Source organism: Mesoplodon mirus (genome assembly GCF_964341445.2).
Source record: "Mesoplodon mirus genome assembly, contig: HAP1_SCAFFOLD_530, whole genome shotgun sequence".
In the NCBI taxonomy this organism is placed as follows: Eukaryota; Metazoa; Chordata; class Mammalia; order Artiodactyla; family Ziphiidae; genus Mesoplodon; species Mesoplodon mirus.
The window spans coordinates 309,154-331,253 of record NW_028295473.1 but is presented as its reverse complement, the minus strand read 5'-3'; the positions used below and the strand labels follow the sequence as shown (position 1 = coordinate 331,253).

At 41.3% G+C, this 22,100-nt stretch overlaps 1 protein-coding gene and 1 pseudogene across 2 annotated transcripts in view; one reads left to right on the top strand and one right to left on the bottom strand.

The window, feature by feature from the left end:
* Positions 1-7,907, top strand: part of LOC309797448 (3-hydroxyisobutyrate dehydrogenase, mitochondrial-like) — a 67,983-nt pseudogene extending 60,076 nt beyond the window's left edge. The window contains exon 5 of the transcript in view: positions 6,160-7,907. The product of the transcript in view is annotated as a 3-hydroxyisobutyrate dehydrogenase, mitochondrial-like (transcript). The remainder of the gene's footprint in view (positions 1-6,159) is intronic.
* Positions 7,908-8,995: 1,088 nt separating this feature from the next.
* LOC309797446 (dipeptidase 2-like) lies at positions 8,996-22,044 on the bottom strand (the record flags this gene model as incomplete). Its single annotated transcript, XM_082645974.1, has 9 exons — positions 8,996-9,012; positions 19,259-19,343; positions 19,722-19,898; positions 20,019-20,088; positions 20,390-20,531; positions 20,755-20,874; positions 21,187-21,305; positions 21,632-21,843; positions 21,991-22,044. The coding sequence occupies 9 exons, from the start codon at positions 22,042-22,044 to the stop codon at positions 8,996-8,998; spliced, it is 996 nt and encodes a 331-aa protein (XP_082502100.1).
* Between the last annotated feature and the right edge of the window lie 56 nt (positions 22,045-22,100).

The following is a 22,100-nucleotide window of genomic DNA, read 5'->3' as shown; positions in this document are numbered from 1 at the left end:
TGTCTGGGTGTCAATATAGTGTAATAATTAATATCCATAAACCCTGAGTCTTAAGAAAAAAGAACTGTATCTTTTGCTTTTTTTTAGAAAGGGACAGAAAGGTAACTATATTTGCTTTAATAAATACAGAGACTTAGTGCACTTAAATATTTGATCAAATAATTTTAAAAATGTTTCTTACAGTATACATCATTTTCTGATGAAACGGGTAAAATAAGTTTCTAGGGAGTGAGGAGGGCATGAGGTATTATACACATTTTCTTTTCCGTCCTTTTGTAGCTGAATATCCTTTTCCAGGCCTAAAGAAGTAGTAAAACTATGCACCTAAGATTGAATAAAAGGTTTCATAGACATATTTTACATATATGCCATTAGATTTCCACAGAGTTATTTCAGGCTGCTGACAGGCTGCTTGCTTGAGCTGAGACCCCTCTAAACAAAGCCCAGGAAGAAACTAACAACTGTGAAAGCCAACTTATTTATTCTGTGAGTAACTTGGCTGCAGAGCAGACTAATTACCCCTTTAACCACACTGTTTGAACTCATTGTACTTATCTGGGAATCATTATTCTGAAAGTAGAGAAGGGGACTAGGGAAGTTAAAAGAGACAAAAGATCTAAATATGGTCTCTTTGCGAATCTCAAAGGTCAGGCAACAGGCTTATTTCTGATGGTTTTAAAAAGAGAAGATGAGCTGTGGTTTAAAGGTCCACTTTGGAATTCAAGTTCTACCTCAGGTGCAGCCTGAATGCTAGTCTTCACCTTGAGTGAATCACTGAAGGATCATTTCTCAGCACATAGTCAGTGTTTGTTAAATTTTCATATTATTTTATCCCAGTGAATAATATTGATGAGGGATTTTGAAACTATTAAATTCCGCCAAAGGACTTGATTTTGTAATGATACCAAACCTTGGAAAATAAAGGAAGTAGAGATTGGTGAATCCTTGACAAATTATTAGAGTTATAACTGATTGTTTCATAAGGAAAGATAGGGAATGGATCACTTAGGAAACTGAATGAATACTTTGAATCTCCTCTATTTCTGTTAAAACTACAGGTTAGTTGAGCTCAAAAATTGTAGGTATAAAAATTGTGTTTTTTGGTAATAAAATTTGTTTTAACCCTTCTCTCAATTATGCATTTAAATGTTGACCAATTCACAAGTAACTCTTTACAGTCGATGGATTGGCCAGTGGCTTTGGGACCATTCATTTTATAGTCTGGGATTTCCAGTGTGATCTTTATTTTCCCATTTATACTCTATTTCATACATTTTATTAGCAGCAGTAGTAGAAATAGTAGCAGCAGTATCATTATTATTTAGTTAGAGTAGAATTGTTTCTGTAACTTCTTACGGTCAGACATATACTAAGCAACACACATTTTGAAAGCACTGGTGTTGGAGTAAATTCGATGTTGATGAGACTAGTCACTGCCCTTAAAGGAGCTTGTCTTCTAGTTGGAAAGATGTGACATATACAATAATCTGAGGCATTAAGTAAATACATGGGTCTGAGGGCAGAAGATCCTGAAGGAAGCAAGCTACAAAGAACTCATTTTGAATCCTGGCATTAATATTGGCAGATCTCCTCACACCTTTTCAGGACAGTTATAGACAAAGCAAGTAGGACTGGAGAATACACTACAATGGCCAAAATAAGATTTAATGTCATTTCAGCCTAGGGGATTCTTTCTAGGCTTTGAGTATATGATAATTTAAATGCTACCTAAATAGTAAATTTACTTTAATGCTGACAATGTAGAAAAGATATTTTGCTGCAAAAGTATACACAGTAGTAACAAGTGGATTTTGGAAGAAACTGATATTTTGTCTTATACTGATACTACACTACTGCCCTAGACCTAGCAGCAGCCTTTACTCTTTGTTGTTTTCTTCTAAGACTAAAGAGCCTCTTTATTGTTTGTGCTGATTTTTTTTTCCACCAACAGATCTCAGAGCAATCTGAGTGCACTGGCCAGTTGGGACAAAATTATCATTAGAATTCTTGGCTAGAGAAGAAAGCTCCTAATTTAAGAATGGCTTTTTGCCTTCTGAGAGCTCAGAAGAGCACATTGCAAGCCATCTACATTTATAAAACATGTTTTAGTATGGAAAATTTCAAACATCTACAGAAGTAAAAAGAAAGAAGAAACTTTCCTCAATTGTTCTCATCAAATGTCCATTTCAGGCCAGTAGATTTTCTCTACACCCTCTCTTACTACTACCACCATCATCCCCAGCAATTTTAAAGCAAATCCCAGATTTCTTTTTCTCAGTGAAAACGTCAGTATACATATTTCTAAAATGCAAGAACTGCCCTTTTTAAGCTCAACTATGTCATTATCACACATCCGCAAATAATAATGATTCCTTAATATCAACAAATAGCCAGTCAGTTCATGTTTCCTTGATTGTCCTATAAATGTATTTTTATTTTAATAACCATTATTTATTTGATTGCTGATCCAAACACAATTTCTTTTAAAGTATAGGTTTAAAAGAACTCAATTTGCTCATTTTTCTTGCAAGTATTTGTCCTTGAATTCAAAGCATTCATCCAGTAGGGTTCCCAACTGTCTGGATTATGCTGATTGCATCCCCTTTCTGCTTATATATTTATCATGCTCCTTTGGCCCATGTATTTACTGTCAGTTGGTAGATAGATCTAGAGCACTGACATAATTCAGGTGTGATTTTTTTGTCAAGTTTACTTCATAGATAATATTGATGAATTCCAAAAGGAACTATAAAGTGTCTGTCTGACTGTGACGTTGCAGCCATTAATGATCAATGTCTAGATCCATTAATTTATTAAGGGTACCAAATGGTGATATTCTACTAACTAGATGATTATTCATTTACTAGCTAGAACATTATTTCATCAACTACTTGGTTGCCCTGAGTTACAGTTTAATTAGGAAAGGAAGAATAAATGTTTCTTTTATTTTATTTACCAGTTTTACAAAAAAAGAAAAAACAAGAGAGAGAAAGGTTGACTCTTCCAAAGATGACTAATGAGGTATTTTCTTTCTTTGTTGTTGTTTTCAGTGAGGTTGTTATAAATATCGATGCAGAGATTGTCCCCTCTTAGGTTCACGGATCCTGTTCAAGTTGGCTCCTGAGTCCTTTCCACACAACCACAGTAGTCTTTGAAGTCTTCCCAGCTGTCTTGTATGACAAGATGTAACAGGAACATCTTGTTCGTTTGTTATGCTGGATTTGAAATCAGCTGTTTCTCCAAGGAGACATTATCCACTGTGTTTATTCAAACTTGTGTTCCTTCTAGTTTAACCTTCTCTCGAGACATGATTTTTTTAAACAAATTACTTACTGAATTTTTCACCTTTTCAAATCTTGCTATTCTCCAATCACTTCATTTCTGAATTTTTCTAATTTCTTTTATGTTTTTCTTAAAACCAGTTTCTATTCCTTTGAAAATTTCTTTTACTTTTTCCGCAATATCAGGCAATAAATTTCATTTGTTCTGTGGACGTGTCTTTCTGTCACGTTTTCAGGATTTGCTGGAACTTTCTTTTCACCCTTCTTTTCTCTTTTTTTTCTCACTGATTTTCTGCAGGATGTGAATGGAATACTCTTCTGTCACTCATTTTTAAATGAAATAAGTTTCCACTTTAGGAGGGAAACATAGATCAGAATATAATTTCTAGCTTCAGAACTCCAGGGCTCACTATCTTCTATTATTTTCACAACATTATTTATTTATTTATTTATTTATTTATTTATTTATTTATTTATTTATTTATTTATTTATTTATTTATTTATTTATTTTTTGCGGTACGCGGGCTTCTCACTGCTGTGACCTCTCCCGTTGCGGAGCACAGGCTCCGGATGCGCAGGCTCAGCGGCCATGGCGCAAGGACCCAGCCGCTCCGCGGCATGTGGGATCTTCCCAGACCGGGGCACGAACCCATATCCCCTACATCGGCAGGTGGACTCTCAACCACTGCGCCACCAGGGAAGCCCCACAACATAATTTTAAAAAATGACCTTAAAATTTCTAAAATCTTCCTCCTCGGCCCTCCTATGCCCATTTACCCAGGCCTCCTCTTTCCTGTCCTTGTTGAGTATGGGGATTTGTTCTGGAATGGTGCTTTGGTTTGATAGGTGTCAAGGTTTCACAGACCCCAGAACACTTGGCATCCTCAGAACATTTCAGAGTTCTTGCACTCAGCTGCAAAGTGGAGCCTGCAACATTCACTCCCGGTTTCTGCCGCTGTTCTCAGTGAGTTTTTCAATCTCACTGAGTTCTTGAACCATAGTAACCTTTGGCTCTCCTGAAAGAGAGAGAGAGTCCTTCCCTCGTCTTCCTCCCACACACCTTGGGATACACATATGTAGGTCTTTTTCCTGTTGTTGATTTGTTCCTACCTGGCTGTATGTTGCAGTTCATGTGGACACCTTGTTGTAGATGTTGTCTGTGGGTTTTTGATCTTGCTATTCTAGATGCTTTTCTTTCTTCTTTGTGGGGGTGGGGGGTTGTGTATTTAGGGGAGGGGTGGTATATTCAGGGATAAAAATCTTCTCTGTAGCCACCACCATTTCCCCAGAATCCTCTGCCATTAATATTTAAAACAAAATCATAGGAATCATTATCCGGATCCTTAGGATAATCATTACATTGTATCTGTCTTTTTTTCCAGGCTTCAAGCTTCCTGTGGCTCGCCACGTTAGTATACTGACATGACTGGGCAATGCCTAATTTGATGGGCTCTTTCTGTACTGCCTTCCTCCTAATCATGACAGTCTTGTACGCTATACATAGTCTTCTTCACTGATAGGGAATTTAGAAAATACAGGAAGCCATGGGATTAATAGCTGAAAGTGGAATTAATGTGTTCTTTTTCTCAGGTAAAATATCATAAGACTCCTTAGGCCAAAGTTGTAAAATGAAATCGCAACTTTCCTGGAATCATTTTGCAAACGTGAATGCCCACATAAAGTACACTAGGACTTGAATCCAAGGAATAACACATTTTTAGAGCCTCCAAATGTATAAACTTAGTACAATTCTGCATTACTTCTTAAGGCAACTGAAGAAAATAATTTTGTGATCAAATAAATATTGATTTTATTAACCTAGTTATTTTAAGAGTTTACAAAACTTATAAAAAATGTTAAGGCTCTATCAGCCTCATCAGTTGTTATTTCTTTTCTAGAATCTTGGATAAAGGAACAGTCATTTAAGGGGAAACATGGTATAAAATGGGAAGATAATCCAACAGTGAAGATAGTTATATCTCTTCCTGTGTGATGAACTACTCCTAAGCTTGGTGGTTTAAAACAGCAGGCACTTTATCTCCTCACAATTTGTGAATCAGCAGAATGGGCTGGGATCTCCTGGGTGGTTCTATCTTGCTTTCACCTGAGGTGACTACTGAGGCTGCCATCATTTGGTTGCTGGACTGGGGCTGGTTGCTTTCACATATCTGGCCATTGATGCTGGCTGTGGCCTGTGCCTAGTCTCCACTAGGTTAGCCAGGCTTCCTAACATGTCAGGTTTCCATGAGGACAAGCCCTAAAGCACGAGTACTCTCCAAGCTTCAGCTCTTGATATGCCACTGGGCCAAAGCAAGTCACGTGACCAAGCCCAGGTCAAGGTGAACAAAACTACACAGGGTGAGAAAACGGGGGGGAGGGGCATTTGCCCTGGGGGTCAGTAGTCTAACAAACTGCTGCAATAACTATATAAAGAAAAACACCCCGGAGGACAACTGGTCAAAAATAAATGTGTGCGGGGTGGGGTGGGGTTTGGCATGGGGGGGCAAAGGCAGTAAACAGGGGCTACCAAAATCTGAAGATTCTGGAATTTTTGGAAAATCCACTGGGATTAAAGGAGTTACACAACCATGTTCTGACACCAGAAGAAAGGTGCCAGTTGAGCATCAGGGAAGTCTAGCGCTCTTCCTCCATCGCATCAATTTTCACGTTTCTTTGACTCAGCATATTTATAGAATGAATCATGACTTTCTATAAATTTTTAATTCAGTTTTTCAAAGAAATAGTGACCTCGCTTCTATCTGCTGTGCCACAAAAATGCCGTAGAAAAAAATTCCTTCTGTTAAATCGCTCACTAGGTGAAATTGTATGTGTAACCTAGTACCAAAGAGGTATTAAGAATCGCCACAGCTGAGCCAGCCTTCCGCATCACGCACCCTATAGCAGCCAGTGGGTGAGCCGGGAGTCGAGGAGGTCACCGTGGGAAGGAGGGGCGCGGGCAGCGTGGCAGCCTCCTTCCGTCTCCGTGGAGCCACCTCCAGCCTCCGGTACAGGGAGTCGTCTGCAGCAGCCAGTGGTGGCCAGCCTTGCAGCACTGTGTTCTAGGTCAGTAGCTTCCAAGACTCCAGTTGGATTCATTGGAGTAGGCAACGTGGGGAGTCCAGTGGCAAAAGAGCTCATGAAACGTGGCTAGCCACTCACTGTTGTTGATGTGTTCCCTGATTCATGCAAAGAGCTTCTAGATGCAGATGAACCCGGTAGTGTCTTCTGCAGGGGATGTAGCCGAAAAAGGTGACAGAATTATTACAATGCATCAATGCACTAGAAGCTTATTGTGGAGCAAATGGAATTCGAAAAAAAGTGAAGAAAGACTCACTATTAATGGATTCCAGTACTGTTGATCCTATGGTTTTCAGAGAATTGGCCAAAGAAGTTGAGAAAATGGGAGCGGTTTTCACGGATGCCCCTGTTTCTGGTAGTGTGGGAATGGCTCGATCTGGCCACCTCACACTTAGGATGGGAGGGGTTGAGCTGCTGTGGTGCATGGGCTCCCATGTGGTGCATCGTGGAGCTGTTGGGACTGGCCAGGCTTTGAAGATCTGCAAAAACTTGCTGTTAGATATTAGTAGGATTGGAACTGCTGAAGCTATGAATCTGGGACTCAGGTTAGGGTTTGACCCAAAACTCTTGGCTAAAATCCTAAATACAAGCTCAGGACGATGTTGGTCAAGTGACACTTATAATCCTGTACCTGGGGTGATGGATGGAGTTCCCTCGGCTAATTACTATCAGGGTGGATTCGGAGCAACACTCATGGCTAAGGATCTGGGATTAGCATGAGACTCTGCTACCAGCACGAAGAGCCCAGTCCTTCTGGGCAGTCAAGCCCATCAGATCTGCAGGGATGTTGTGCGTGAAGGGCTACTCAAAAAAAAAAGACTTCTCATCCGTGGTTCAGTTTTTGCAAGAGGAGGAGACATTCTGAGTTTGCCCTCTGGCTGTGAACACTGAAACATTGAAACCAAACTGTGTCTTGGAGCCCCTTATGGCTCACTCCACAGGAAAATGGGCTTAATCAAAGGTCAACTGTCTGCTTTTGAGTGTGTAGGTCAGGGGTTCCCAACCCCTTGGCCTTGGACGGGTACCAGTCCACAGCCTCTTAGGAACCGGGCTGCACAGCAGGAGGTGAGTCGCAAGCAAGCCAACTAAGCTTCATCTGCTGCTCCCTATGGCTCACATTACCGCCTGAACCTCACACACTCCGACCCCCCTCCCTGGAAAAATTTGCTTCCAGGAAACCGGTCCCTGGTTCCAAAAAGGTTAGGGACCTCTGGTCTAGGTCACAATAGATCCTGGGATTTTTCACCCATTCTAAACTGCTTATTCTTTTTATCTATTTAGCAAACATATCATCTGTAATTTTTTTTTCTGCAAGCCACTGATGGTAACTGCTAGCTAGCTAGCTGATTGGCCTTTTTCAAAAGTTTGATTCCTGAGCATCTTCAGCTAAAACGCTGCCTACTTCACTCAGGATATTATTTACTCCACTTTACAAATAAAACCAAAATTGTTTTCAACAGGATAAAATCTATCCTCGAGGAAAGAAAAGAAATTGGTGTGAGAAAAGATATCAGAGAAAGGGGAAGTATAGTGAATTACTACCTGTGTCCCTCAGAAAATTTGTCCTGTTAAATAACCCAGTGGTGATATTCTTGCATTGAGATCACTGGTTTATTTTCTAGGAGTTGTTAAAGCAAGACAACTCCTTGCTGCATGTTATGTAATTTGGACTCTGTTACATTATCTTGTTGTGCCCCTCTTGTAACAACTTCCCATACTCAGCAAACTTGTTTTTTTCATATTTTTGCCTCCTTGTCCATTTTTACTGCATATTTTTTGACTTCAAAAGAATGACATCTTTAGAACTGTTTCAGAGCCAACGATGATATGTACTTCAGATAATTATTACACTATGCTAAATATAACCATGTTCTTTTGAATTCACATAAATTTCTATGCTGATAAAAAAAGAGAGGCACATTTCATCAATGTTTAAATAGTATCCTTCTTCCTCTAAAACTTAAAATAGGATTCAGTCTGATTCCTAAAGGGTTATTTTCTTCAACAACAAGAGCTGACTTAGGCCATTTCTTGGCAGTGGAATCTGAGCATAGAGGTCCCTGTCTGACTGCCCTTTGTTTCTCACTCACAGTATCCTGGGTGAGTGTAATGGACGGGCGTGCCCTTATGACTTAGCCCACTGCTACTGCTCCTGATGAGGGCTAATGGTGTGGGCCACTTTAAATCTTGCCCAGCAAAGTGCTGACATCTGGGGTTTCCTATCAAGTTTACCAGATATTCCACAGTAATTTCATAATTTACACAACATAAAAACACTGATTTTGAGCTTAGGAAAGCATTTCATTTAAACAGATACAGAACACTACTCTACAAAATGGTTTAAAATTTGTGAGCAATTGCATTAAATAAACTCTAATATAAATTAATCTAATACAAGTAAACTAATAGTTGCAAAGCTACTGGTCGCTTCAGAAGCGGTGGCTACAGATAACTTCAAAGTTGTTTCCTCAATTCATTAAGAGGAGAAACTATTTGCTGTCAGCTTCTTCTTGGGGAAGCTTAGTTTGATGCTGATTCGCGTTATGAATGTATAGGAACCATTACTGGTTCTTCCTTTCCATATTCAGTGCACCATTATACTTCTGTTCTCTTAAGATCTGGATATCTGTTACTGCTACTGTTGGCTGGAGCCTGGGAGGAGGAAAGCTATCAGGAAAAAAGGTCAACAAGTGTTAAAGATTTTTAGCATACCACTGAGACTTTTTATCAACCATAATCATAAGAAATAATATTTAAAATTACTTATAGCCTGGTCAGTGAGACCTTGAGTAACTTGTGGAAGCATCCATGTTTCATACAGTTTCAGAGGATGGATATTTCCTGTTATTAACTCTATATCCTCTTCAACTGGAACAGAGAGACCTTTCTCTGTTGAAGCAGTTTTGTCTTTTTCCTGGGCATTTTCAGTTTTCTCTTAGGAGAGACTTGTAAAGCTTACATATACAAACTTACACATACACGTATAAAGCAAAGAAGGGATAGAGCAGTCTTGAGAGGACACGGTTTTGTAGCAGGCACACAAGACAGAGCTAATACTCCCTGATTGCATTTGCCTCCCTAGCCCCATCTCCTTTGTGGAAAGCATCAGCATTCTGACTGGTCTCTGCACCCCACTAACTGGACAGATCACTGCATTGGCATTCTTAGGGAGCACTGATGGTCCCTGCGGAAAGTGTGGTTAGAGCTTGTGCAGCCAAAGTGCACAGGAAAGAATCAAATATACTTCATATAACATGCTTACTCTGTTTTGCTTAATTAGCACTTATTCCCTGTAAGAGGCCGATTTCTGCTTTGACAGGGAGTAATCGAACTCGGTATTCACCCAAACCATAAAATTAAAGTTAACATACCTCAGCTTTTCATCCTACTGGAAGAAATGTATGAAATCTAAAGTTATTTTTTAATTGCTGCTGTTTAGAATGCCTGAAGCCCATTTGCTGAACTTGTTAAAGAGCAGTGTTAATGAGGGTATTTTTTGTTTCTTTCTTTTCCGACCACAGTATGAATTCTCAGCCCAAAGTGTGCCCTGTTTCCCACAATAGAGACAGGGGAAAAAGTGCGAGTCTCTCACCACAAAGCATGAGACAACTACAAATACTTCTCTCCCAGAGTTAACATTGATGAGAGTCTTTGTGGAAAAGAACTTCCTCTTTCTGCGGGAATACAGTAGAAATGCAAGATGTATTCTCCACAATTTCACTACTGGAAAAATAATTTCATAGTCTCTCTCTCTCTCTCCTCCCTCTCTCTCTCTCTCTCTCTCCCTCTCCCTCTCCCTCTCCCTCTCTCTCTCTCTCTCTCTCTCTATATATATATATATATATATATATATATATATATTTTTTTTTTTTTTTTTTTTTTTTTTTTTTGCGGTACGCGGGCCTCTCACTACTGTGGCCTCTCCCGTTGTGGAGCACAGGCTCTGCACACGCAGTCTCAGCGGCCCTGGCTCACGGGCCCAGCTGCTCCGTGGCATGTGGGATCTTCCCGGACCGGGGCACGAACCCATATCCCCTGCATCAGCAGGCGGACTCTCAACCACTGCGCCACCAGGGAAGCCCCATAGTCCATATTTTTTATTGGTCTTCTTAAAAACATATACAATGTTTACAATAAGGAGTAAAAGAGAAGATTTTCAATGTGATATTTCAAGGAGCATTTTGTAAAGGCAGGATCCAGTCCCAACTTTGGAAAATTAACACACACCTATGAGATCAAAGAGTCACCTGCAAAAAATTTTATTATGTTTTTCTTTCATACTAGTTTCCTAAAGGTGCATTGTTATTTCTTGGTAATGTAATAGTCAGAAATGACTATATGGTGGCCATTTGAGGAAGAAGTAGCTCTTACATAAGTGTCTAGTGACCTTATCTCTTTTGATACAATACCTCTTGGTTTCAGAGGCTTGCCCAGATTTCCTCTAAATGAATAAACTTAGTAAGATTTTTCTAACTATCAATCTAAAAGTAGATTTAGAAATCTACTTCTGAAGCAGTTTTGTTAAGTAATTATTGGTCAGTTCTCTTTCTGATTGGTACTTCTTTCTGCAAAACAAATCCCTGTACTTAGAACAATTAATACCACCATCCCTGGCTCCTTGATTATTACACAGTGATGTTTCTTGAGAAAAAAGCTTACCCTTTTTTGGGGGAAACTTCAGTCCATGAAGTAAAACTTCATTAAAACTAGATCTGCTTCTAATGCCAGTGTGATGCAAATCAGTATCCCCTTTCTTTTGACTTTCCAGGATGTGTGAAGAGAATGGTATGGTTTGGTTTAGGAAGGGTTGTAGCTTCAGAGGATTGCATTATGTTTCTGTGCCACTTTGGGGGATTTTATTTCAATATTATATCCTGTTCTGTAAAAACACCCTAGTCATTCTCTTACTTATTATTAAATAATTAAACACTGCCCTTTGTTTACTTTCCCCTTCTGATCAGAAGACTCCTCTCCACTCTAGGCCTTGATCTGAGTTCCAATTCATCAGCTTGTAGTAGCTACACTTCTGGTTTCTGAAGTCAGACAGATATGGGTCCCATTTCTGTCTTCATCAGTTATAATTTAGCCTCTGATATATGCATACCAGAGCTGGCAGTGACAAACATTATGCTTCTCCTTATTTTCCCAGGGTTCTGTGCATTTTAATAGAGGATCACAATATTTTAAGTAGAACTGGGATGGGGTGGAACGAAAGAGCAGGAAAACATGCTTTTAGGAAGGTCTGATATACAAATCACATGGAGGTAACTACTTGAGAGAAAACCACCCCTACCTGAGTATTGTCAATAAAGTAGCACAGGGAGGCAAACGAATCAATTGTTCACTAAAAATGTTCTTCTTTAGAAGAATAAAATTCACAAGAAAGCCTCATTGCAAATAAAATATATTTGTTTTCCTAAAGGAAGATATTTGGAAAGTTGTAGTAAATACCTCCTTTGACCTTCTGTGTCCCTAGTGTTCTATCTCCACTAAGTTTTATGAACACTACATAGAGGAGGAGGCTGAGTCTCAAAGACCATAAGTAAGAGATGGATTTCAGAGCCTTTGCAAGGTCCATTATGCCCCATGACTTCCCATTGCTTGTGCTTTTCATCCAGATAGGTGCTTAGGATACCAGAATGAATACATCTCTTTCGAGAGGTTTTTAACAGACATTAGATCCTAAACAAGTACAACACCTAACAAATAGAACAGAATGCTTTATTTAAAGCAGAAACAGAATAAATGCTCACCTCGTATCATTTAAATCCCCATTAAATAATTGTTGAATCAACATGTTTATATTTGAGGGTATTTTCTTATTTTTTCCTAGTTCCCTTTACTTGCACCTCCTTTCTTTTTCACTTTTCCCAACTTAAATGTTTATGGTTTCAAAAGTAATTGCTTCTTGAAGAAAGTTTTCATGTATACTAAGTGCTACCTAATGGAAGCCATAAGCATAGAGTCTGCTAGCATTTAGAGTGGTATAATACATAGCCAGGTTGAATCAAGTGGGAGAGAAGGTTAATCATTCTTTAAAACTGGCAGTGTTGCCGGAGGTGGATTAATACGCTTTTTGAATCTCTTATGTGCTGTAAGTCTCCTTGATCACAATCACTACGTTAATGGTTGAGGTTTTGAATTAGAGGTGTCTCCTGGGCTCAGCTGGGCCAAGTCCCTTCACCTCTCTGGCCATATTAGGTGATAGTTTTCTCATTTCAATACATGATCTATGTTAGAGGGAGTGTTGACTATACCAGACTTTTAACGTGGGCACCCAGAAAGTGGAAGAATCTCTCTACTGGTGATGAATCATAACTCTTTTCACTGTGAATATAGTCCTTCCCTTAGGTAAGGTAGGAAGACCATGAAAAATAGAAAGTTCTCGGGTGTCTGCGGAAGTTGGAGTGCTCTCGACCTGTCAGCTCACTGGCAGAGCAGGCTTCGTCCAGACACTAGAGAACAAAATGTGAAATTGGCACCAGCCAGCCTCTCCATTGCACAGGATATCCCTATTTAAATTTGACAATCGGGATATTTTACAATTTGAAATTCTTGTCATCTGGTTTTCTTTAGTTTTTTCTTTGGGTTGAAAAGACTGAGAAGCTTGTTAAAAAATCTGGAATTCTGATGGTGAGGCTTAACCCGATCTATTGAGTCATCAATCAGCAAACATTGACCAATGCTTACCATTCCCCCAGTTACTATACTAAGGACCCAGACACGTCTCAGATAGTGGCCTTGCTCATTCACTGTATTTACAGTACTTTTTTCTAAATGTAACCAGAGCTCAGGTAAAGACAAGACATTGATTTGAGTCTGAAGTAAACAAAGCTGACTGGTCTGCCGCCTTCAGTTTCCAGAATTCTTTTGTTTCAGGTAGTAATTTTCCCAGACCAATAGAACAAAGTCCTATCGTCTATTTATTTAATATTTTATCACAATAGTCCTTGCCCCTTTGACCTCTAGTGAGGAAACTTGCATAAGAAACTGAAATATGCTTAGGTTCTATGGGTAAGTGAAGATAATGATATGAATGAAATTGAAAATGAAAGCGAAAGGTAGAAAAGCTAGTTCTGAATAGATGAAGTAAGACAGAGGTATTTGAAAAATCTAGAAAAGATACAATAAGGAATGGAGAGCTTCTGGAAGTTTTCCAATACGTGAGGGGTTGGTACATCTTTTTTTTTTTAATAACATGTCTGGCTGTTGTATGCCAGAGAAAGTTATAAGGGGGTTGACTATATGCATGAAGTCCAGTGAGAACACTGTTTCTGTAGGCCACTGACAGTGTTCTGAGTGTACATTCTATAGTACTAGAAATTAAGTTAGGAAACAAAGGGTAATCTGATGTCATTTTAAATGACATTTCACAAATGATTAGAGCTACAAGGTGTCTTTTTTCACTCAGCCAACACGTTGAGCACGTACTATGGGGCAAGCACTGTGCTTATGGGTAAGAGATAAAAGAAAAAATAAAGGCCAGAGGAACTCAAAAGAGAGTGTGAGAGATGCATAAACAACTCATTACAATCAAATAGGGAGAGGCTATTAAATAAATAGATCATAAAAATGTAACTTTGTAAAACAGAACTTGGAGTCACTAACCCTGCTAGGGGATATTAAAGAGAATGCCAACAATGAGGGGGTTTGGAATTAGGTTTTGAATGTCAGTAGGAATGTTCCACGTGGAGAGAAGGTCAGGGGCATACCAGGCAGAAGGAACATCCTGGACTTGAGAACCAACACAATATGTTTAAGTGATTGTAAAGGAGATTGTTTTGACTAGAGCATAAGGTATAAGTTGCCAAATGGTAGAAAATAGAGTATAAAAGTTAGGCTGGAATAAAAGTATAAAGTGTCATAATTCTTATGATGAAAGTTAGGTGTTTTCCTACAAAATGGGTTACTTATAAATATTTTAAAAATAGAGACTGCTGTGTAAGGCTTGAAAAAACACTAAATCAGAGTTGTACAGAGCTCAGGCTTAGTGGTGAAAATTTCTGTATTTTGTTGTCCAGGTTGGATACTGTTACAATTCTTTAACATTTCTTTTTCCTAAGTAAAGGCATCTGGTGAAAATATGGGATCCATTTTATCCTGGGGAAGTTTTGTCTTAACCTTTCTTCTATGTATTTTTCCTATTTAAAATGCTTTTGCAGAATCTAATCATACGAAGTTCGGATACTTGAAGTACCTGCTTATGTTCTCTCTTGGACATAATGGGAATAATTGGGAAGTCTTCTCTAATTTTGAGACTACCATGACTACTCTCTTATGTTGGTTATTCCTGTAGATGAACCAATTTTAGGTTCATCTGAGTGATTAGTTAAACTTACTCCTCACAGATTGATTCAGCAGGTCTGAGAAGATATCTCAGAATATGTATATAGAGAGATAAACAATAAGAAATTACAGTAAGCACAAAAACAGATAAAGATCATTCATAATTTTTCATAAGATCTTATTTTCTCTCATTTCTTATTTTTTCGTAACTTTTCTTTAATCATATGAAAAAGAAGGGAATTTACATGGAATAACAAAAGATATGCAAAACTTAAGGAAACACAATTTTCTTAAATTTCTCAAACTTATTTGTATAGGATTCAGAATGCACTTAAAATGATTAAATGACTTAAGCTAAATCTTTTTTATTGCAAACTGTTTTAACCCAATTAACCAAGCAAGAAACTGAGAGTCATTCTTTACTCTTCTCCCCTCCCTTAAACTCTGGAGCAATCCCTAAGAGTTGTCATAATTATACTATATATATATATATATATATATATACACACATACATATATATGCACACATAAATGTGTGTATATATGTATACACACACACACACACACACACACACATATGTCCATTCTTCTCTATGTCCATTGTCATATCTTTTACATTTCTTACTCGGATGTAACATCCCAGTTCACTTTTTCCCTGACTCCAGTATTATTTCTGTCTTGTTTATTCTCTGCATTGCAACCTAAATTTCACTCAACGGCTTAGAGCTCTTTGATAGCTTCTCTTTAATTTTGGGGAAAAGGCTTCAAGCACTGTGCTCTTGCCTACTAGTCCACCCTCATCTGCTTTCTCTATCCTTACTTAGCATCTCCTTCTTCCATAAATTTTCAGCAATACTCAGTAGACTTCAGGGTTAGACTTCTCTTACTGCTGAACTTTCTCCAGGTAATGTCATCAATTTGTATCATACTTTACTCATTCAATCCTTGGTTAATGCACTCTCATCATACAAGTTTCAAAATAAACATTGAATCTCTGGCTTTTCATGACTTCCATTAGAGATTAAATTCCCTTTCTACGTGTTCTTATAAAACTTGGCTATCCAGTTACCTATGAGAGGTATAGTTCTATTTTATAGTTCATTGCCCCTACTACATTGTAAACTGCATGTGAACAATGTCCTTATTTACCAGTGTTGTAGGTACTCAATGAATATTTATTCTGTTAAAAGATTTATTCTGTTAAAAGTTAAGAGACTGTTTATGATCCATAAATAAGAGAAAATGTAGCTCAGAACCAAGTAGTGGCAAGAGGCTTGAATACAAGTAGACAATATTGAGAGATAGTAGGAATTTAGGTTAGAGAGTACTTGGTTACTGAATTAATTGTGAAGGTGAGGGATGATTATACAGAGTCCAGAGTTTTATTATTCCTTTAAATTAATTTTTATTAGAGTATAGTTACTTTACAATGTTGTGGTAGTTTCTGCTGTACAGCAAAGTGAATCAGTTATACCTATACATATATTTCCTCTTTTTAATATTTCTAACCATTTAGGTCACCAGAGAGCATTGAGTAGCGTTCCCTGTGCTGTACCATAGTTTATCATTAGTTATCTATTTTATACATACTGGTGTATATATGTCAATCCAAATCTCCAAATTGATAGCCCCCCTTCCCCCCACCTTGGTATCCATGTGTTTCTTCTCTACATCTGGGTCTCTATTTCTGCTTTGCGAATAAGTTCATCTGTACCATAATTCTAGGTTCCTTTCCACATATAAGTGATATTATACGGTATTTGTTTTTTTTTTCATATTGATCTGCTTGAGTTACTTATATATTTTACAAATTTATTTATGTTTATATTTTTTGGAGATGAATCCCTTGTCAGTTGCTTCGTTTGCAACAATTTTCTCCCATTCTGAGGGATGTCAGAGTCCAGAGTCTTCAGTGTTCCCCCAGTATCCAACTTGGACAAGTGTACAAATAGTGGTGGTATAAATGATGTACAAAGATGAATAAGTATTGAAGGTAAAATTAATCGTTCAGTAACATCACATAATTAATTTTAAGTGTCCATGTTATATTTGGGCAGAGTTGTTCAGTTGGCAATTAGTTAAGTTTGTAAGAGATTCAGGAGAGAGAGATGTAAGTTTTAGGTCAAGATCTGTGATATATATGGTGGCTGGAATCACAAGAGTAGATGAGACCATCTATCAAGGGCAGAAGAGAGCTTCTGAGAAATACACATCTCTTGGCAGAGGGCAGAGTGAGAGTGCCCAATGAAAGAGATAAGGATGTCCAGAGGCAGGAGGAAGAAGTAGCAGGTTAAGATGCTACTGTTGTTAAGGTGAAAGATTTTTCTGAGATGACAAGTTTGATCAACAAAATCAACTATTGCTGAAAGGTGACAGAATGACCAAACAATATTCACTCAATTTAATCACAAACTAAATGTTGGTGAATGCAATTCCAGTGAGGATAAGTAAGAAGAAAAGAGCAAAATTGTGTGAGTCACGAGGTACATAAAGATAAGAAAATACAGACAATGAGAATAAATACAAGTTTTGATAAACTGCACTGTGAAATTAGGAAGAGAGAAAAGGTAACTAGAGAATTACTTGGCATCAAACAAGAGTAATTTTTAATGGGAGGGAGGCAGCTTTTTAATGGGAGGGGGCCAAAATAAAATCGCTAAAGAGGAAAAGCTTAACAATACCAATGAGGTGGGAAAATGAATGGAAGATACTGAGGAAGTGAGACTAGGTATTTATAAACTATGTCGAAAAGCTCTTCTTGGACGTAAAGAGAAGAAGGTAGTTTGGGGTGTTTTTGCTTTATAGTCTGTGTTTTCTCTGTGAAATAAAAGTTTGATGGGAAGTGATGTCACCTCGAGATAGCACTCATCAAATATCCTATGTGCTTATCTACATTTTTCATCCTCCTTTGTAGTTCAACTGTTTTCCTTTGATTCGTTGTGGCCAGTGGCAAAGAAGCAGAATCAAGTGTATCACTTCTGGGCTGAGGTCATTAGGAGCCAGTGTCCCTCTTGTCTGGTCCTCTGCTATTGTGACATGGGAGGTCAAATAGTCCAGATGAGGTGGCTGCAAGATGGATCAGGACCATGTGATCTGTAAGGGCTTTACTCAGTAGAGAAATAACGTACTCGTATTTTCCACTGAGATTCCTGTGTTCAATAGATCTGCCTGTGAGAGCTCAGAGAGCACAGCGAAGGCTGAAATGACAAAGACAGAGGGAGAGATGTTGGTAACAGATGGAAGGCGCCTGGCAGATAATATATTAAATGGTAAACAAAGCTGCTGGAGTAAGAGAGAGAGTATATAAGAGATGAGAAGAAGGCCAACTGTATGTAGTATCTGACGCTAAGGAGTGAGGAGAGTAACAACTGAAAACTAAAAATAAAAAGAATGATCAGAAAGAAGCTAGATGGTATGCCAACAGAAATCATAAGATTGCTATAAAACATAAAGGAAGGTAGTTTTAAAAGAAGCACCATCTAATGGAGTCAGTTGTTTCCCAAAGGCAAAATGCTATGGGAACTGAAAATAAAGCATCTGATTGGATGGCTAAACTTTTATGAACAAAAGTGGAACCACTTCAGGAAAGTCATGGGAGAAGACGCTGTGTTACAGTGGGGAGAGTAATCAATATATTGTGAGGAAAGGTGCCTTCATTTGCAAGAAATGCCAATTAAGAAGTGAAGACAGCATTTAAAGGGAAGGGATAATGTAAGAAAATTAAAAAAAAAATTTAAGGAAACTTGAATAACTCGTAGACAAAGAGGGAGGTATTAGTGAAAGACTGAAAATCAGAGAAAGCTATCTTAAGTTGTTGTTATGGACTGAATTGTGTCCCCCGAAAAATTATATGTTGAAGCCCCTCCTAAGTTGACTGTAGAAGATAGGAGATAGGTCCTTTAGGGAGGTAACTGAAGTTAACTGAAGTCATAAGGGTGAGGTAATAATCTGACAGGGACTGATGGTGTCCTTATAAGAAGGGGAATAGATTCCAGAGATCTCTCTCCCTCTGCTCGTAGAGGAAAGGCCGTGTGAGGACACTGCAAGAAGACAGCCGTCAGCAAGCCAGGAAGATTGTTCTCACCAGAAACCAATTCTTATGGTATTCAGTACCTTAATCTTGGACTTCCACCCTCCAGAACTGTGAGAAACTAAATTTCTGCTGTGGAAGTCGTTCAGTCTATAGTATTTCACTATAGCAGCCAAACCACACGAATACAGACCTTCTACACTGCAATATACAGAAGCTAAACAATGATTGTGAGCCAGAGATTACATCTTGGTACTCACAACTTCACGAATTTTGTCAGAAAGATGTGAAAAAAAGTCAGTCAACCAACGGTTCTGATAGTGGATATTTTCTTTATGTGTTTGACATAAAGCAGTGTCTGACAGCCTCCCTGATACCCATCCGTATCGCAGTTTTGATTCTGTGGCTCCAGTTCCACATGGCACCAAGGTGCTGTGTACTGTCCATTCTTGGGTTTTTGGGTGCTGTACCTATTACCAGTAGGTGGGTCAAACCACTGGGGCTCTTCTGAAGTCCTCCCTAAATTTGGACCCAGCTTCAGCTCCAAATCCGAGTTTTCAGAGAGCCCAGGGTGAGGCTCGCCTGCCACAGTAGACACGTTGGCTAACGGGTTGCACTGCAGCACCCACTCGGACAAGGGCACCATCACGATGCCACCGTTCTTCTTCTGTAGGGGCGGACCCGTGGACAGTCAGCTTGGCCCCCAGCACAGCCAGCTGCCTGTTCACTCTCTCGGCCCCTGTGAGGAAGGTGTTCAGCCCTGGCTTTGAGGTCAGAGTCATCTCCTCTCTGGGTTTGTGTGAATGGAGGAGCCGCAGCCCTGGTCTGGGTGGTGTGTTGGCCCAGGGTTTCCGGGTTTGGAGGAGTATCTTACCACCTAGACCCCCACCTAGGGCTGAAGAGTTCAGGGGCTGTGGACCGTGGGTTTTGGGGGCAGAAGATATTTAACCTGGCGTTTGAGGAAATGGAGGGAGAAGAGGCTCAGGTTCAAGGGCTCCTGGTTTGAATCTCTTGCTTAAGTTTGAGGGCCAGGGCAGTCTCTCACCAGAAGCTGCAGGATATCATCAGGAACATTGCGAGTGTTCTTGCACATACCCCGGGCAGTTGAGTGGGAGAAGATGACAGGTGCCTGTGACACTTGTAGGGCTCGCCGTGCCGCAGCATCCGAGACATGGGCCAAGTCCACCATCATGCCCAGGCGGTTCATTTCTGCCACCACCTTCTGCAGGGACAGGATGGGGAGAGGGCATGAGGGCTGCATTTATCTTGTGTGTATTTATCTGTAGGGAACAGGCAGGGCTGTACATTCATGTGGGGCAGGGTATGGAAGCCGGGTCCTTACCTCGCCACAGCCGGTGAGCCGACTGACATTGCTGTAGAAGGGGTGGATACCCTTTGCTGAGCTCTGTGCCCTGCAGGATGGCCAGGAGGCAGTCTGACTGGTGGCCATGACTTGGCTACAAGAGCGTAGAAAGAGGTTGTGTCGAACCGTCTAGACCTGCAACTCCCTGATGCAAGAGGAGGGACCCAAACTGGGCTGTGCCTGGCAGTAGGAGGGCCCTTCTGGGGATTCAGTCTTGTTCTGCAAACCTCCATTCCCCTCCCAACCCCAGGTTCAGGGCTGGATCCCAGGGGTAAACTTGCTTTGGGCCCCAGCGTGATCTTGGGCAGATCCCTGCCTCACTGGGCCCTTACCATCTGCACTGTGCTCACCAGGGCGTGTTGCAGGTGTGGGTGAGTGTCACGTAGCGCACACCCAGCGCATAGAAGGTACGCAAGATGGAGAGGCTCCTGTCCAGTGAGTGGCCGCCCTCCACACCAATGAGGCTAGCCAACTTCCGGGTATTGTTGAGAGCTGGGGGCAGGTAGGTCAGATGATCATTTTCAGAGGCAGGGGTAGCTAACTGAAGTCCCTAACACCTACCACGACCAGTCTCTTTACCATTTTGTTTTGTTTTTTTGCCTGTGCCGCGCAGCATGAGGGCTCTTAGTTCCCCCACTGGGGATCCAACCCGAGGCCCCTGCAGTGGAAGCGTGGAGTCTTCACCTCTGGACTACCAAGGAAGTCCCCCGTCTACCTTTAACTGAGGTCACAAGCTCCAGCTCAGAATAGGAGGCACACATGGGGCAGATGAGGTGAACTTGCTCCAGGGTGAGGCGCACAGCATCGCGTTCGTGGGTCCGGCATGGGACGCAGGCTCACCAGAACTGAGGGAAGGCAAGGGCTTAGTTTGGGCTTTGGAGCTCCTTGGGCTTCTCATAGCCTCCTCAGCTGGCACAACACTCAGTGTGCCCAGAAGTCCCATGTAATGCGTTGCTTTTTCTGTGGTACTTGGATGCCCGTCAGGTTGGCTCACTGTGACCCCTGTTCCCCCAGCATCCATGGCATGGCACTTTCTAGGTCACTATGGTAACTTAGTTCCAATGTGACTAACCTGTGGTCTCTGAGGCCCCCAAACTGCCCCACATTCCCCAGCAGCCATGGTGGCACCTTGTGTGTCCCTGGGCACCCACGAGATCATTTTTCAGCCTGTCCACGCTGGTCTGGCCATGGCTGAAATTGCGCAGATTAACATCCTGTAGCCCGTGGTGGTAAAACTGCCTCAGGACCAGGGGCATGTCGTTGTGGCTGGAGGGAGGTCAAGGCAAATAGGTGGGCTCCTTAGGTCTTGGGATGAGGCAGGACACATTGCCTGGCCTGGGCCAGCCTGTGGGTCCCCCACCTCCCACTGTCACACAGACTATACTAGGAGCAGCTGAGGCCTGGGCTGAGGGGTTCCCACCAGGGAGGGGATGACAGAGAAGGGGAAGGGCATCCATAGATGATGGAGAGGACATCCAGGGGTGGTGGGAGGGAGCCTCCCCACTAGCTCTGCATGCTCCGGACCTCCTGCCCTGCCCGGGGCCAGGCTAGGCCCCCAGCGGCCCCCAGCAGCCGGCACACACTGCAGCCACCTGTCCACAAGCGGGAAGTCCCGCATCAGGGCCGGCGTGCGCTCCCGCGGACTTGGGGTTCTGGAGGTGCCCGGCGTGGTCTTCACAGGTAACCGGCCGCAGCAGCAGACCCAGCAGGAGCAGCAGACACAACAGAGGCCGCTGGCTGAGTGCGCGGGGACCATCGAGGCGGGCAGAGGCGGGTCTGCGAGGGGCGGGCAGTGGGGTTCTGCCTGTCGACACAGGGCACCCAGCGTCGCGGCCTCGCGAGGGGGGCGGTTTGAGGGAGGGGATACAGAGTCTCAGGACCCTCGCAGAGAGCCGCGATCCGGGAAGCCCAGCAGCCACAGGGCAGCAGTGCCCTCCCGCCCCCTGCTCACAGGCAGCTCCTGCGGGCTAAGCTGGCCTCTGCGGAGAGCCCACTCGCCTCCCATCGTGGGTTCCCTCCACCCCTGCCCCTCTTCCCACTCCCACTGCTCCGAGGGGGCGC